Genomic DNA, 18,393 nt, shown 5'->3' with positions numbered 1-18,393 from the left:
GTGGATAAAAGCCCAGGGGAATGACAAAGCATTCCTCCTGATCTAGAATAATAATAATAATAATAATAATAATAATAATAATAATAATAATAAAACAACAACAACAACAACAACAACAACAACAACAATTGGAATCAATCCTAGATCCATCAAATGTGGCTTTCAGCAGGTGCCAGGAGAGGCAACAGTCAACCAGGAAACCTTTTCAGCTCATCGACCAGAGCTTTGGTAGTTCTCATGTTAGTGGGAAATGTCAAGAGGCGAACGCTGATCAAGACCAACCCATTTAGAAAGAAAAATAAATGTTTGCCCATTACCCCCTTGAATTCAAGAAGGTCATTTATCACTTGAGCGATAAAGGTGCTCTCAGGAAGAGCACTTAGATTTTGGAAACGGCATGTGCACTGACACAATAAAATACACATGTGTGCAGTTGTCACACATCCTAATCCACTCTTGAGTTGCAAGCCAGGAGCATTGCCCCAAATAGGGATTTTGTCATGCTTGAAGTGGCTTTCGGTACATCCGGTGTAAATCTAGACTAATGCAAATGCAGAACATTTCTTTAAAAAAAAATTTTTAAAGTGTTGCTCTTTCATCACAAAGGTTGGAGAGGCGCCAAAGGAGGTGCCAGAATGAGAATATCAAACCTAGGCTTGTAGTGCCTGGAGCAGCGACAGTATTAAAAGTGGCACTGAAAGAGTTGTGGGAAGGAGGAGTGAACAGAGCAGGGGAAAAGAGTGAGTGTGGGGTGGAATAAAAACAGAGAGAGGCACAAGTCCCTTCCCGATACATCAAAGGATAGTGGAAGAAGATACTAGAATAAAGGAGGAGCCCTCACTAGGGATGGGGAAGAAATCTGATTCCGTTCACATTTAAAGGCAAGCCTACTTAATTCACCCTTCAAAATTTGTGCTTCTCTGAATTTTTCTCCATCCAACTAATGTACACAAGGATGCATACCAGACGGTAAATTTCACCATAAAATACCTATCCTGGTGAAATTAATGTACCAAACTGCTAAATAGGGGAAATTCATCTGCAAAATGGGTAAAGGTAAAGGACCCCTGATAGTTAAGTCCCATCGCGAACAACTCTGGGGTTGCGGTGCTCATCTTGCTTTACTGGCTGAGGGAGCCGACGTTTGTCCGCAGACAGTTTTTCCAGGTCGTGTGGCCAGCATGACTGAGCCGCTTCTGGTGAAACCAGAGCAACACACAGAAATACCATTTACCTTCCCACTGGAGTGGTACCTATTTATCTACTTGCACTTTGACGTGCTTTTGAAGAAGAACTGGGACCGAGCAAGAACTGGGACCGAGCAACGGGAGCTCACCCCGTCGTGGGGATTCAAACTGCTGACCTTTCGGTCAGCAAGCCCTAGACCACAGCGCCACCCATGTCCCTTGCAAAATGTGTACTTTGCTCAAAAATCACATGCTAAAATATTTCCATTAGGAGAAATTCACATTACAAAATGCTAATCAGTGCAAACTAACATGGAGAGCTGAACTGAAGATTGGAAAAATGAGAAACCGAGAGAACCCGAAATGGACAGATTCATCCATCCCTATTCCTGATATATCAAATTATGGGAGGAACAAGGAAAGCAGTGGCAGGTGGCTAGGTGGAATGATTACAGTGGTCCCCTCTCCTGCACGTAGGAGAGGATTAAACCAGTAGGAGTGCTGAGGAAATCTAGTTTCAATAGACTGCAAAAGTAGATAGAGAACTAGTGAGTAGTCCTTGCAGCTGTGTCTTAAGACACCATTGCTCATGTTACTTAAATGGGGTGTGCTTTGTTCCTAACTACTTAAATAAGCCATGGTGGAAGTGCATGGTGCTTTGTATAGGAAGCTGGGTGACAAAGAAGTTTTCGTCCAAGCATAAAAATTGGGTAGGGGGGAGGTGTGTGTGAGAGAGAGAGGGAGAGAGGGGGGGGGGAGAATGACATGAATAGTGTTTCTCCCTTAGGGAGAAAGTTATGGAGCATTTACCTTGGGACAAAGCATCCATTTCTCAGGGAAAGGACAAATGGGTGTACATAATAGTGTAAGAAGAGCTCTGTCTAGTTAGTCCAGCACCCTGCTCTCAAAGTGGCTGACCATGTGATTATGGGATGTTGCAATGCTCCACAGCTGGTATTCAGAGACATATTGCTTCCAAAAGTGATGCTAGAGCATAGCCATCACACCTACAGGTCATCGATGGCCTTATCCTCTGTGAAAATCCCTGCCCTGCTAAGATGTCCAAGATTATTATTATTATTATTATTATTGTAATTTAGATTTTATCAAAGATTTTTTGTGATATAAAACAAACAAATAAACAAGGGAAAGTACATATAGCATCCCCACTTTCAATTCATAGAGTCATTTTTCACAGCTCATTTACATTCGGTTTGAGACACTATTGTCATAGACATTGGGGAAATTGAGAGGGGAGAGGGAGGGTTGGGGGTGATGACCTTTGCATAGTGTTTGTGCGGGGGTTTTGTGTCAGCGTCTCATGGGCAGGTCCTTTATTTATGTAGTTATTTGTTTTTATTGTCATTGTGAGAGATTGGAAGGTCCAACGCATGGTTTGTATTTGGTTCTCTGTCCAACTGGGTTAACCCCATGAGCCCCAAGTACAAAGAAGGCTCCATAAACAGTCCTATGTGAGATGGGGAGATGTGGTCACCTCTGATCCTGGATTTTGAGTACCATTAAGGGCTGCAAAGTGAGCAAAACTGATGCATGCAGCACAATTGACTATTGTGCCCGTGCGTGTTCGTTTCAGTGAGCCTTGTGCAAAATAACTGCTCAGTGTATTGTGTCCCTTATCAACTATAGCAGGCACGCCCAACAGGTAGATTGTGATTTACCGGCAGATCACTGGACGTCTGTGGTAGATCACTGGAAGGTCACTGGCTCCCCCCAAAGAAGCTCAACAAGTTTGGGTCTCCTAAAAGAAACTTTGATCTCAACCCCAAAAAACAGGGCTTTCCCTTAAAAAGCTCAACAACTTTGAACCCCCCAAAAGGGGGTAGATCACTGCCAGTCTTTAACTCTGTGAGTAGATCACAGTCTCTTGGGAGTTGGCCACCCCTGAACTATAGCATATGAGCTGGGGGGGGGGGGGGTCCTTCCAGGCAACAGACTATCTTGGAAGGTTCTGCCAACTCAAACCCTGAAGCTTTCATCTCCAGCTTCTTTGTGGCTTGTTCCTTTCAGTGCACTCCAGTACGATAGCATTCCCTACGTGATTCAGCCCAGGGATGTTTGATGATTTCAGCTGCTTTCAGCCTGCAACCTTGCTGCCTCTGTAAATTTCTGGGAGATAAGTTAAGTACGTTTTTTTGTGCGCTCAGGAAAGTGCTCCAGGTTAATGCAACAGCTCTGCCTGCCATCTCCATTGATATTCTTGTGGGAATACCATCTTTTTTGTTGTGGTGGTGGTTGCTAAAGGTTAAATGGATGCTCCGCTAGTGAGCCACATTTCCAAGCGCTGCCAAAAATGCCACCCCGCTTTCACAACCCCTGTGGAAGTGGGGCAGCATTTTGTTGGGCGCAGCAATGCTTCTGGATTGTTGCTTGTGTTCACTCTCCTGCGGGAAGAGTGCTCTTCTTCTCAAATCCTGCTTGCAGGTTTCCAACAAGCATCTTGTTGGCCACTGTGAGAACAGGATGCTGGGCTAGGTGAACCATTGGCCTGATCCAGCAAGCCTCTTCTTATGTCGATGTTTTCAAGAGGGAGGAATTTGTTTGCTTTTTCATGGCTCCCTGGAAGGGGATTACTTTCATGAGCAATAGCAATGGCAGAAGTTTTCTCTGTGTGTCCTCTTCTCTTTTTTGATAAAGCCCAGGACCCAAATTTTTATAGCCCTCTAGCAGCTACAGTGCCTCATTTACCAGAAGTAATGTATTTAGTGTTAACTCCAGAAGTGTATACTTGATTCTGACCAAACTAAGCCTCCTGGTGTATATTGTGTTCCAAAGACCAAGATGGCAATTTGCAATTCAATAGACTCCCATGTGATTTAAGGTTAAACATTCACGTGTTGGCTAGCAGAGAACAACAGTTAACCAACAGTTAACATGAGTTAATCAACCAACCTAGGTGCTTAGAGAGCTCTTCCTGATCTTCTTTAGCTTCTATGGAATCTTCCAGTTAAACCCTTTCATCAACACACACAGGCATACTCCATTTCAGATGGTGATTGATTCTGTTGTCATTTCCACCTTGTGTGAAGGAACCTACGTGATGACAGTGACGGCCAACGATGCGGACGACGTCACTACAGCCAACGGGATGGTGAGGTACCGGATCGTGACACAAACCCCACAGAGCCCATCGCAGAACATGTTCACCATCAACAGTGAGACTGGAGACATCGTCACGGTGGCTGCTGGGCTTGACAGAGAGGTAAGAGTTCAATGGGAAGCAGAATGAGCATGCATGATGGCTTCTCATCACTGGGGTGGGGGCCTTTGCCTCCAACGCTTGCCTTCATACCCAACAAGCCCAGGCACCTCTTACCCTAACTTAAGTTTATTTAAGTTAGGGTAATTTATCTGAACTAAATATTCAGCTGCTGGAATGCATCTGGGAACCCCTGATGTGCCTCTGAGTTGAAGCAGAGGGGACATTTGCAGAGGAGAATCAGTGGGCGGGAGAGGGTCTCTTAACCCTTTCTCCCATGCACTGCTTTCCCTCCTGCAACTTGCCTCCCAGCCACTTTCCACTTTTGATATGACAAATGTGTATCCAGAACCCCAGTTCCAGTGTGGGTGAGGAAGATATGGGTGCAGTGGCGTAGCGTGGGGGTGCAGGGGGGCCGGCCGTACCGGGCGCAACATCTGGGGGGCGCGCTTGTCGCCTCCGGAGTCGCCGAAGAGCCTCAGGCGCAGGCTGTAGCAGAGCCCCATGTCTCGCGGAACCGACGAGTGGTGCACGCGTCTGGGCTGAAGGCGTCCGGCAGGCAGCGGCTCGCAGCGCTCGCAGCGGTCCCCGCGCGTCAGGGCTGCGGAGGGCGCGCCAGGCAGCCCCTCCTCACAGCCCCGCCGCTGCTGCTGCAGCTGCTAGGCCATGTTGCATTTTCCTCGCCTCTCTGCCCTCCTCCTCCTCCGGGCAAGAGGTGTCATTTGGGCGGCAGCGCCAGCAGCAACTCGCCTCAGATCACCTGACACGGACCCGCCGCTGCCGCCGTGGCTACCTTACTGTAAATACCCCAGCCCAGGCAGCAGCAAGAAGAAGCTGGCAGCGGCGGCAGGTTAGGGGTTAGGGGCGCAAATTACTTGCCTTGCCCCGGGTTAGGGGGCACAAATTACTTGCCTTGCCCTGGGTTTGGGGGTGCAAATTACTTGCCTTGCCCCGGGTGCTGACAACCCACGCTACGCCGCTGTATGGGTGTGATGCTGATAGGGGATGGGTTAAACACATCCTCCCCTGTGCTGCATCTCCACCATACACATGGACCATTAGATCCCAATCTAAAGTCTTTCTGGGACACAGGTGGCGCTGTGGGTTAAACCACCGAGCCTGTTGAGCTTGCCGATCAGAAGGTCGGCAGTTCGAATCCCCGCATCGGGGTGAGCTCCCATTGCTAGGTCCCTGCTCCTGCCAATCTAGCAGTTCGAAAGCACATCAAAGTGCAAGTAAATAAATAGGTCCCACTCCGGCTGGAAGGTAAACGGTGTTTCCATGTGCTGCTCTGGTTCACCAGAAGCGCCTTAGTCATGCTGACCCGAACTTAGTCACATGACCCGGAAGCTGTACGCTGGCTCCCTCAGCCAGTAAAGCGAGAAGAGCACCGCAACCCCAGAGTCGTCCACGACGGGACCTAATGGTCAGGGTTCCCTTTTCCTTAAGTCTTTCTCTGAGTCCCTCCTTTGGGAGAGGTTCAGAGGCTGATGACAGATTCAAGGGCCTTTTCAGTTGCAGCTTCAGATTTATGGGATGTTCTCCCCAGTGAGTTCTGCCAGGCACCTTCCCTGACACCTTTTCTGTGCCAGGTGAAAACATACCTTTCCTCTAGGCTTTTGATCAACTATGATGGTGTCATTTCCTATAAATGTGCCACCAAACCTTTATGATGTTGTTGCTTGAGGGAAGCAGGGCTGCTTTGTGTATTTTTCTATGAATCGCATGCGTTTTTTGCATAAATAGTATTATTATTTTATTAAAATTTATTAACATTTATATCCTGCCCTTAATCAAAAAGATCTCAGGGCAGTTCACAGAATAAGGGTGGTTCGTAGAGTAATATATTTTTAGTTGTGCTTATGTTTTTAAATGGGTTGAGAGTCACAGCTAGTGACTAGCAAGTTTCATAAATAGTGAAGATGACAAAATAATGGTGTTGATAATGGTCACGAACCCCCTCCCCTCTTTTGCAGCACAGAGCTATAGCTCCCAGACATGTACTGACTATGCCAAACATGCTTTTCCTGCTTGAAAGTGAAGGGTCAGAGAGATCAGGAGGAGACTCTGCCTCTTCTGGCACTGACTGCAGTAACTTTCAGAGTCCTGCCTCCTTCTTTGAAAGCCATGGATCTGAAGTGCCAAAATCTAATGTGCAGGGAGATGCCAGTCGTAATGCACCCCCCTTTCTTCCCATTCTTGCAAGCTGCCCCAAAGCCTCCAAGTTCCCAAGGAGAGGCAGCTGCCCAAACTCTTGCTCTCCCACCCTCCCTGCTTTTTCCTTTCTCCGCTCCCGCCCTCCCCGCACCACTGTTTCTGTCTGTTTCTTTCAAACACCTCGGGCTGCCTTTTTCTGCTCGGAGGCTGCATAAAGGCTTTAAGGATTCTGGGCTGCTTTGACACATCCCCGCCAAGCCTCAGAGCGGAAATCCTTGAACACCGCCTCTGAGCAGGAGGAAGGTGGCCACTGGTGAATTCAGAGAACTTGAGGGAAACATTGACAGCCAGTCAGCAGCCAGCAGTGGGGGACCTGATGGGCCGTCAAAAAGATTTGGAAAGAGAAAACAGGAGGGGTGCCAGGTGGAGCTGGCATGGAGCTCTCTGGCTTGCCTGAAGCAGACTTGTCAGCTACAATTGACCCTTAGGCAGCAGAATTGCCTCGTGTTGGGTAAGTCAGTTGGGTAGGTGGAGAATGTTAAAGAGGCTGCGAGTGTTAGCGACTGAACAGAGCCTGAGAAAATTGCTTCCATTGGCTTCATCCCCAGACAGGGCAATTTAACAAAGAAGGTCGTAGCTCAGTGAAAGACCTGCTTTGCAAACAGAAGGTCCCTGGTACAATCCTGGGCATCTCCAGGTTAGGGCTGGAAGGGACCCCTGCCTGAACTCCTGGAAAGCTGCTGCCAGTCCATGTAGGCAAAGCTGAGCCAGATAGACCAATGATTTGACCTGACCAAGTACAAGACAGCTTCCTATGGTAGTAGGAGGCTCACTGTCACTACTTGGAACAGCAGCCACAGAAAAGCTGAAGGTGTTGCTCTTCGTTTAGCGAGGCTTGGGAACAACATTTGCCTTCCAGCAGAGTATTATTCTGGTCAATGGCTTTGAACAGATTGATTAATTGCAGGTTAGAAGCTGCAGAATCTGTTACATATTCTCCATTTCCCCAAGTGGTGAGAGCTCCCAGTGGACAGCATGGCTGTTTCCTTTGCACAAGAAAGGAAACAGGCACCTATATGTGCACAGGCACCTATATGTACAGTGGTACCTTGGGTTACATACGCTTCAGGTTACATACGCTTCAGGTTACAGACTCCACTAACCCAGAAATAGTACCGCGGGTTAAGAACTTTGCTTCAGGATGAGAACAGAAATCGTGCTCCAGTGGCACAGCAGCCGCAGGAGGCCCCATTAGCTAAAGTGGTGCTTCAGGTTAAGAACAGTTTCAGTTTAAGAACGGACCTCCGGAATGAATTAAGTACTTAACCTGAAGTACCACTGTACACAGAAGCATTTCACAACCACTTATGGTCTCCCCGATATGGTTCATTCATCACCTGGGACCCTTCTCTGATTGCCTGGGCCTCAGGGGGCAAAGCTGGTGTCAACTTGGGGCAGGACATTTTCTGTTATGGCATCCACCTTCTGGAATGCATGAGATCCATCAGGCTCCAGGTGGCTGAAGAAGACCTTGTTCTGTGTTATCTTTGTGCTGATGTAATTTGTTGAACACGTTGGGCATTGTTAGCTTACTAATTTGAAGTGATATCTGTGGGTTGGGCATTATCTTTTCTTTATTCTGCTTTTGCTACTGGCTGGAGAAATAGTAGCTTTGCTTTGGAGAAATAGGTGGAATAGAATTTTTATGTGTAAGTAAGGAATGAATGATGGCACAGCCTAATACAGTGGTCTACATTATGTCCTCTAACTGTAGATTCCAGAAATTGAATCTGAGACCTTCTGCAAGCAAAGCATCTGTTCAACCATTGATCAATAGGCATGTTTACATGGTAGAGCAGGGGTCAGCAAACTTTTTCAGCAGGGAGCCGGTCCACTGTCCCTCAGACCTTGTGGGGGGCCGGACTATATTTTTTGGGGGGAAACAAACAAATTTCTATGTCCCATAAATAACCAGAGATGCATTTTAAATAAAAGGACACATTCTACTCATGTAAAAACATGCTGATTCCCAGACCGTCTGCGGGCCGGATTTAGAAGGCGATTGGGCTGGATCCGGCTCCCAGGCCTTAGTTTGCCTACCTATGTGGTAGAGCCTCTGAGAGCATTGTGATCAGTACACCGCCAGTACTAGCTAACTCTAGCTAGAAGCTTTCTCTCTTCCAACCTCCTTGCCTTTTTTAAAAAAACTCTCTGCTCTTCATTACCTCCTATCTCTCTTTCCCAAATGGAAACACGAGCCCATTCTCCCTTCCTTCAGATGGAGAAATGCCACCTTCTTTAAACCCTGATGGGTATCCCATTCAAACTCACAGAGAGATCCCCAGCTGTCAAGAGGTCGTCTTGCAGCAATTACCTCCCATTGATGAAACATCACTAGAGCATCCTTTACTATAAACAGTCTGCCTATCAATAGCGGGACGGGGGCTAGGGGCTCATGGCTGAACCAGCATTCAGTTTCAAATACTGCCATGCCGTTTGCAAAACTGAATAAAGTCAGGCCCATACCATGGTTGGAAAAAACACTTTAACCCCTTGAAATATTACCTTTCTCTTCAATAAGTAAAGATAGAAAAAGCCACCCAAGGAAGGAAGGAAGCATTGTATGAATTGTTGTTGTTTAGTCGTTTAGTCGTGTCCGACTCTTCGTGACCCCATGGACCAGAGAACGCCAGGCACTCCTGTCCTCCACTGCCCCCCGCAGCTTGGTCAGACTCATGCTGGTAACCTCGAAAACACTGTCCAACCATCTCGTCCTCTGTCGTCCCCTTCTCCTTGTGCCCTCCATCTTTCCCAGCATCAGGGTCTTCTCCAGGGAGTCTTCTCTTCTCATGAGGTGGCCAAAGTACTGGAGCCTCAGCTTCACAATCTGTCCTTCCAGTGAGCACTCAGGGCTGATTTCCTTCAGAATGGAGAGGTTTGATCTTCTTGCAGTCCATGGGACTCTCAAGAGTCTCCTCCAGCACCGTAATTCAAAAGCATCAATTCTTCGGCGATTGTATGAATTACTGATGGATTTAAAGCCATATTACCTGGCTCCCATTAATGAGGCTATAGATATGGTGACAGAGCCATGTGTCCATTCACTCATTATGGCTGCGCTTAATTGAATGGATCCCCAAAGAAGATAGTGATAATTGGACTATAGTTCTTTAAAAATATATTAAAGGGAGCTGGTTTTGCAGCAGCCTGCTTTAAGCTCCGTCCTCGCACGACAGCGTAAAATGCCAAAGCAGGACAAAAGGTTGTCATTTCCATTGAGCTAATGAAGGGATTGTTAGGCAAGTAGGTAGTTTGTAGTTCAGGATGTTCAGATGGTATTTCATCAATGGGAGATTCAAAGGTGCATTGAAATAAACAGGCGAGTGTAAAAGAAAAAAATTAAGAGGTTGAAAGCAAATGTTGCTGCTGAAACATGTAAAGGGCAAAGGAGGAGAAAGTAGTTTGTTAAGGAATGTTTCAAGATTAAAGAGGAAATGTCAGGCACTGGCAAGCAATATATGGATTAGCAAGGAAAATGCACAGCCAGGAGAAAGAGGGACAGAGGAGTGTTATTAGACGTTTTGGTGGAAGGGAATTTTTAGAGCTGTTGCAGAAGGCATACAGAAATATACTAGGAGTGTGCAGATGCCCTGAGATTTGCACCATATCTGTGTCTGTGCATTTTTAAAACATTCCAGTCTGCTTCCGAGTCACACTGTACTTTCTGCACTTCAGTCTGTGTTTGGGGTTCCAAGTTGCTCTGTATAAAATGAGGGAAATCTTTTTGTTTTTTAAGTCTTTTTGACCAAAGCGGATAAAATCTACAGGCACAGGAGCTCTTCCAGAGGGAATTAAGGTTGCCAAATTGTAGATGAGGGGGTCTAAGGGACTTTTTGTATGTGACATAAAAAATTATTTCTCTTTCTTCCATAATCTCTTGTGGGTGAGGGAAACTGAAGTCTGTAGCTTTCTGACTTTAAAATAATCAAGACGTGGCCAAGTGGTTTTTATTCTTCTTGTTGTTATTGTTTAAGTTTACAGCTTAGTATCGGCCCCTTTTCTCCCTGGTAATTGGGTTGTATCCACAGTATTCTTTAAAAACAAACAAACCCAGACCTTCCACTGCTGTGCTTTAATAAACAAACAAAACACATTTCAGAGCTCCACATGCAACATTTCCAACAGCTTTCCTTCTTGCCAAGCCCATGGACCTCAATTAAAAAAGAGAGAGATATACAATGGCATTGTAGTGGTCGGCTCCACCCTGACTTCCATCCATTGAAATTCAAGCTATTCATTTAAATAGTTGTTTAAACATAGGGAGCCTTTTCTTTGGAGTGAAACTAAGCTACCTCCCTCTCATGTGGAGATACACCCTGTGTATAAAGGTAGGGTTTCTGATCACACTAACATAAGCAAAGGCTGCTGGATGGGCCAATGGCATCCTGTTCTCACAGTGACTGACCAGATTCCCATGGGAATCTGTATGCTGCTGGAAGGACTGTATATTACACCTGTGTGTATCCTATGACAGCATCTTAAAAAGCAGAGACATCACCTTGCCAACAAAGGTCCATATAGTTAAAGCTATGGTTTTCCCAGTAGTGATGTATGGATGTGAGAGCTAGACCATAAAGAAGGCTGATTGCCGAAGAATTGATGCTTTTGAATTATGGTCTGGAGGAGACTCTTGAGAGTCCCATGGACTGCAAGAAGATCAAACCTATCCATTCTGAAGGAAATCAGCCCTCAGTGCTCACCGGAAGGACAGATCCTGAAGCTGAGGCTCCAATACTTTGGCCACCTCATGAGAAGAGAAGACTCCCTGGAAAAGACCCTGATGTTGGGAAAGATGGAGGGCACAAGGAGAAGGGGACGACAGAGGACGGGATGGTTGGATAGTGTTCTCGAAGCTACAAACATGAGTCTGACCAAACTGCGGGAGGCAGTGGAAGACAGGAGTGCCTGGTGTGCTCTGGTCCATGGGGTCACGAAGAGTCAGACACGACTAAACAACTAAACAACAACATGTATCCTATAAGCCGTGGAACTGCATTATACTGTCAGTAAAGGACCTGACCCTACCCCAACTGTCTGGTGTTTTTCTGTTCCATCGCCACTGCTGGCATGTCGAATGGGCACTCTGCACACGCCCCAACACTATAATTCTATGGGGGGGGGTAAACTACCATTCCCAGGATTATTTTGAGAAAGTCATGTGCTTCAAAAATACTTCAAATATACATGCTTGCGTACACAGCCTTGGCATTGTAGCACCATCATGTCCTCCTGTTTCAATGCTTCACAATCCAGCAAAGAAAAAGTTATCTTAAAAAGAAGCTGTGCAGAATAAACCACAGATGGTGTCTTCCCACCTAGGGTTGTAAAGGCAGCACAGCTTGCTCGGGCAAGATTATTCTTCACGCCACCGATACTGACAAACAAAGGGATCTGTATGGGCTTTCTTTGGAGGGATTATGTGGCTTCCAGGAACGACACATGTTAAATTGGTGCATGTGAGCCATGAAACAACTGCAGGGAAGAGAAGCTTCTCAGCTGACTCCCTGAAACAGATGATATCCTTGGTCTTCTTTGTCATGCTATCCTGCAGCTTACGGCGTAAGGAGATATTTCAGATTACTTCATGACAGGAGGAAGGCTGTGAGCTGGGGATGTGGTACAGGACTTGCAGCACAGAGAGCAGATGAAGAAGGATGGACATCTCGTGGTCATCTATGCTTTGATGGGGTGGTAGAGCACCTGCTCCGCATGCAGAAGGTCCCAGGCTCAACTCCCTCCATCTCCAACTAGAGCTGGCAGAGATCCTTGATTGAAACTCTTGGAGAACATCTGCCAGTCAGTTCAGATCATGGACCAATTGTCTGACTTGGTATAGGGCTCCCAACACAGCACAACACATGCCTTGTGTGTTGAGATAGACCATCTTTCAAGTTCTCCTTATGGCAAACTATCACCACATTACTACTATTAACTGAATGACTACCCCTTATTAAATGATTGGGGAAACACCCGATGAGTTTCTTGTGCCACCAGTTTAATTGTATCTGAGAGTTTGAATGTCTTTGGTGGCACTGAAGAGGACCACAGTGATCACCCAAGGTCAAAGGTTGGAGATGGGTGGAAAGCCCAGTGGCAGAGAACATGCTTTACATGCACAAGGTCCCACATTCAATCCCTGGAATTACCAGGTAGGACTGTGGATTTCCCCTGTCTGAAGCCCTATAGACCCGCTGCCAGTGAATGTGGTCAATACTGACCTAGATGAGCCTATGGTCATAGAATCATAGAATTGTAGAGTTGGAAGGGACCCTGAGGATCATCTAGTCCAACCCCCTGCAATGCGGGAAGATGCAGCTGCCCCATATGGGGATTGAACCTTCAGCCTTGGCGTTATCAGCACCACACTCTAACCAACTAAGCTATCCATCTGATTCAATATTAAGCCATCTTTCTGGGTTCCTAACTAGGGATGGGCCAATCGGTCAGTTTTGATTTCTCTCAGGTTCTCATTTTTTCAGTCTTAAACTTAAACTTAAACAGTCTTCAGTTTTTCACTTTGGTTTGAGTATTTTTGGGAAAAAAAAGTACTCCTGAAAATTCATCAGTCCAATTCATCAGTGCAATTTTCTCCTGATATACACATTTTTGCAAAGCAATTGTCCCTAATGTATTCTGTATGTCATTCTCACTAATATATGCATTTTTCTACACATTATTTGGCTGGAGAATTGCATCTGGAAATTTGGAGAAGTGTGAATTTCAAAGGATGGCTGCGTTTTGGTTTTCAACTTGTTTCGGAAAGTTTGAATTTTGTCTTTAAATGCAAACTGAATTGAATTTCTGCCCCATCCATAGTTCCTACCAACAGCTGAGATACTGATAGCATTTCCCAGCATTCTTGGATACAACTGCCCTGATCTCTCTTGCAGCTGGGTATATTTCTCTGCAGCCTTGTAAAGCTTCATCCGGTCTACAGCAAAGGCGATCCAGCCCTCTGGAGAGCTTGAACTAAATATTTTATAAAAGAGGACTTTGAGCACATAAAAAGTGGAGGGAGGGAGGACACAGAGAGAGGGGGAAGCAGAGAAAGCAACTGCATTTCCATGCGTATTGCTGGCATGGCAATAAATGTTGAGACTTCTCAAATGCCACCAGGACTTATTTGAGATAATAAGTATTTCAGCTCTGTGTCGCTTGTAGCAGGAATGGCACTCACTTTCCCCCAATCTTCTTTAAACACGTAGTCTTTACTAGCACATTCATCTCCTCTTAAAAACCAAAGAGTCAGAGGCTTTTGAATCTCTTCATATGGAATTTCCCTAGTAAAATTCTTCCAAAAATTACTGGAGCAGGGTCGCGCATAGCGCTTTTAAAAAATGCATGAACCCCCAGCTCTGTGATTACCGCTGCTTGGCTCTCAGAAACTGCAGCACTCTGAGATTGGGTTTCTCCACCAAGTGAAAGATAAAAGGGAGAGCTTTCTGGTAGAAGAGTTAGTAGCTTGTTTAGTTATGAATGTGGAGGGGGTGGGGAACTGAAGATTTCTTCATCATATTTCCTTATCCCACATACACTGGTGGAAGGAACCAATAATGCTACATCAAAGTTTTGTACAAAATCAGATAATCTATTTCATTGTAGGGGTTTGGACATGCTCACTCGTTTTAGCTTTTATTATTAACAAAATCCCAACGTTCTAGCAAGACTGGGTGGGTATAATCTTCCTTGTGCTGTTTAATGAAGAGCATTTCCAGGGCATCTTACAGATCCTAATAATAATATGGGCTCATTTAAGAGAAAAGGTGGGGATTAAATTTAAGAAAATAAAATAAACGATAATGAATAGTAATATTTAAAAATCTAAAAACAAGCCAGGATGATGTTCCGTGGGGAGTTAGATGACTTTGCATCATAGCAAGTCTTATCTCACACTTTCCCATCACTTTCCGTATTGCAAATACTCAAGTCTTTGGGGAAAACAGGTTTATTGTGCAAATCAACTTTAATTGTGCAACCAGAATTTGACAGTATGCAAGTGAATTCCACCTCGAAATAGTGACAGTCCGAATGTGGCAAAGCCAGAATAAATAGCATCATAAAAACCACAAAGCATCAGAACAGTTCCCACTGCAGATTAAAAGCTTGGAAGAATAAATAGGACCCCACTTGGAGCCAAAAGGACATAAATGAGAGCGCAAGGCAAGACTCCATCGCAAAGACTATAGGTTGTATGCCATAACTAAACTAACTCTCCCTAGTCTCCACCTGTCTCACTTTAGACAATAGAGGCAGCTGGAGGATGCTCAAACTGTAAAGTGATGGAGATCTTGTGGCCTTCCATGTCTTGTGGGACTCCAACTTGTACCAGCCCCAGCCATCAGGGATGATAGGAGTTGTAGACCAACAACATTTAGAGGAGATCAGGTTCCCCAACCCTGGAGTATGGGAGCAGGTAATCCTTTAAGTACATGAGGTCTCAAACTTTGGACTTGGGGCTCTTGATTCACTGCAGTGCAGCTGATCATTCCAACTAGGCATTTTGCTCATGGGATTCACCATCCCTTGACCCTGACCCTGCAGTTGATCTCTACTAGAAATTCCCTCTGCAACAAGTGAATTCCTTTAATGCCCATTTTATGCTTTCTTTAAACTGGGAAGAGAAGGATGAAACACTGACTTGGGAGTATCAGACCAAGGTGGAAGTAACACAACTGAATGCAAGTTGCTAGAAACCACATCCTGCGTGCAAGTTTCCCAAAGGCATCTAGTTGGCAACTGTGAGAACCAGATATTGGCCTAGATGGACCATTGACCTGATATAGCAGGCCTCTTCTTATGTTCATCTATTTTGCTGGTGGTTATTTTTGGCTGTTGCCATTTCCCCATCAGTTTCCTCTCCTTCTGTTTTTTTGCCCGTCTAAAGATTTACCCTCATCTTCAAGCAGGCGTGTTACACCATCTGTTGCAGAATTTCTCCAGAAAGACCTTGATGTGCAACCAAGTTACATATCTGTGACTTCCCACAGTGTGCAGGTTGTCTCTTGTCAAATGAGAACAAATGGCTATAAGGAAAATGACACCTTTGTTGCAAGGCGGCCTTGCGTTTATTTTTATTTCGGGTTTTAATATTTCCATCCTTGGTTGTCGGGTTGTGGGAGGGGAGAGAGAGAGAGAGAAATCATGAAGAAGCAAGAGAGAAGGGACAAAGATGCTCTGCTCTTACATGCTTGCCCCATGAAGTAAGGGAAATGATCGTTGGGTTTCAGCATAAGCAGTATGTGTTCCAGTGGAGACCACAAGAGCTTGTTCTCCATTTCCCCACAAAAAATAGGTCCTGATCCAAGAGGAGATATGAATTGACCCTTTCCTCTCATTTTCGTGAGTTGTTCCACATGGCTTATTTGCTGCTTATTTGTCCTGCCCCTTTCCAAGAGATTTGTGAAGTTGAACATTCATTGCATATAATGAACTGCAAACCTCTATGAACGGCATTCATTTCTATGGCATTATTGCTGCTAGCTTTTAACTCTGTGGGCCTGTGCAATAAAAACATAAATACAAAGGTTTTATATGTTAAGAAGCTTGGGTATCATTACTAAAATAATCAAACGGTTGAAATTATTCTACCAGGAAATTGTCCCTATTTCTGCAGCAACATTTCCTGTCAAAGGAAACAGCTGATTAGCGCTAAACCGAATTTAGCCAGCCATAGATTTAAACTGTTGGCTAGGAGCTGGTGTTAGTACGAGAAGTGTATAAAATAATCTCACCTCGCTCCATTTTGATTTTGTCATTATGTGCAACCATGACCTTTAATAGCACATTAGTGTCGTGTATAATGTCACTCATTAGCAAAAGGAGTTTCTTTGTGTAACCCAAGCTAATACTCTTAGAAATGTGCTCTGCACCTTCTGGTGAATTAATTGCCGTAATGCAAGGACGTGAGGGGTTTGTGGAGGGAAGAGACAGAAGCAGCTTTAAACACACACACACACACGCACTATTTAGTCTTGCAGAATGGCATCCACCACACTTCTGATGGATCAGGGTCAAGTCCATGTCATGGTGGTGGGGATTGCATGGGCTTGGCCCCTGCTGCACTCAGAATCTGGATCACATTTTGCACATAGGAACTCAGGAATGCATTACACTGAGTCATATCATTTAGCCCAGTATTGTCAACACTCATAAGCAGTGGGTCTCTAGCATTTTAGACACTGGACATTCCCAGTTGTATGTGGAGGAGCCAGGGATTGATCCAGGACCTTCTTCCACCTGCAAAGCAGATGTTCTATCTCTGAGCAATGGCCTTTCCCACTAGGCAAGAAGCTTCCAGTCAGCAGGCACAGGAGCCCAAACCCATCCCAATTTAAGCAAAGGCTTGAAACCTCATCTGCCTCCCAGGTCCTTTTCTGGATCAGACCTCCTTGAACCTGCATTTTAATGTTTGCATTTATAGGCATTTGTAAATGAATAGTTTAGATTCATGATAGCCAACACAGTGGAGTCCCTATGTTGCTGGACTCCAACTCCCATCAGCACCAGCAGGGCTGTCTTAAGCATATGCAGTGCCGGGGTGCAAAGATCCACCTGGTGCCCCCCCCCAGTTGCCCAGTCCCAGGCATGCAGGAGAGCAGAGCCAGCCGGCCACCTCAGCATCTCGCTGGCTCAGTCGCCCCCGAAATCACAGCGCAGAACTACCCACAGCAGAAGAGCCCATCACGGCACTCCAACTGATGTGCGGGCTCTTCCCCGGATTCAACTCTTAGGCCCTGGACTCTCAGCCTGGCACCCCTGAGAGCCTGGCACCTGGGTGCCCAGCATCCCTAGTGCCTATGGGTAAGATGGCCCTGAGCACCAGGCAGAATAGCCAATAGGCAGAAATTGTGAGAATTGCAGTCCATAATGTCTAGAGCAGAGGCGCCACCGTGGGCTGAAAGTTGGGGGCCTGGCAGCATTTTGCAAAAATGATGTCACACGCCCAATGTACCCGTGGAATCACGTGTGCAGCACACAGCACATGCATGTCATCAGGAGGAGGCACATCATCATGAGGAGGTCTTGCCCAGTGCCATGTAGCATCAATGGCTGCAGCGCCTCTTCTCATGCTCAGGAGAAGCCTGCCTTTGATGCCGCACTGCACTCAGCTCAGCTGTTCGGCCCCCTCCGCCCCTTAATATTGGGGGGCTGAGCCTCTGCTGTCAGGGCCTGAGCAGAGTAGGAATGGTGGAGACCGCCTCCCCATCCTTACCCTACAGGGAGGTCACAGCTCAGAGTCAAATGAGGAGGAATGTTGGTAAATCACAGGAGAGCCAGAGCAACAGCTGGCTGACACGTTGTCACTAGAAAGCACTCCAGACCCACCATCTCCCAGAGCCTGGTGAGTCTTAAAAGTAGGAGAGCAAAGAGCTCAAAGACAGAGGGCACTTAGCGGCACCCATAGAGGAGGTGATGATGATGACAAATGATTAAGTGGGAGAGATGGGGGTGGAGATTCACTTGAGACAATGCCATTATCCAAGAGGCTGGGTTCTATGGCCTCTCTCTGCAAAGTTTGAAATAAAGAATGACTGTAAGAAACTTTTCCTTGTCTTTATACTTTCCTGGGCAACCAGCCGGGAGCCGCTGACAGCATCCTGACACCTGCTGGGGAATCTTGAGGGGACTGGTGACACCTTTTCCCCCTAGGTCCACCAGTTCTAAAGGGAACTCCATTGGCTGTTTTAAATTGCCCTATGTAAACCACTCAGAGGTCATCTGCCGAGTAAGCGGTATGTAAATTTTGTTAAACAAGTAATCAATCAATCAATT

The 18,393-nt window shown here is 45.9% G+C and overlaps 1 protein-coding gene across 8 annotated transcripts in view; it reads left to right on the top strand.

The window, feature by feature from the left end:
• Positions 1-18,393, top strand: part of CDH4 (cadherin 4) — an 839,962-nt gene that overhangs the window by 688,419 nt on the left and 133,150 nt on the right. For all 8 annotated transcript variants that reach the window (XM_079979074.1, XM_079979073.1, XM_079979079.1 and 5 more), the window contains one exon: positions 4,235-4,407. In XM_079979074.1, the coding sequence (XP_079835200.1) occupies positions 4,235-4,407 (173 nt within the window). The remainder of the gene's footprint in view (positions 1-4,234; positions 4,408-18,393) is intronic.

Source organism: Podarcis cretensis (assembly GCF_951804945.1).
Source record: "Podarcis cretensis genome assembly, chromosome: 6".
NCBI classification, from domain to species: Eukaryota; Metazoa; Chordata; class Lepidosauria; order Squamata; family Lacertidae; genus Podarcis; species Podarcis cretensis.
Note: the sequence above shows the minus strand (reverse complement) of the source record. Positions and strands in the feature narration are given on the sequence as shown.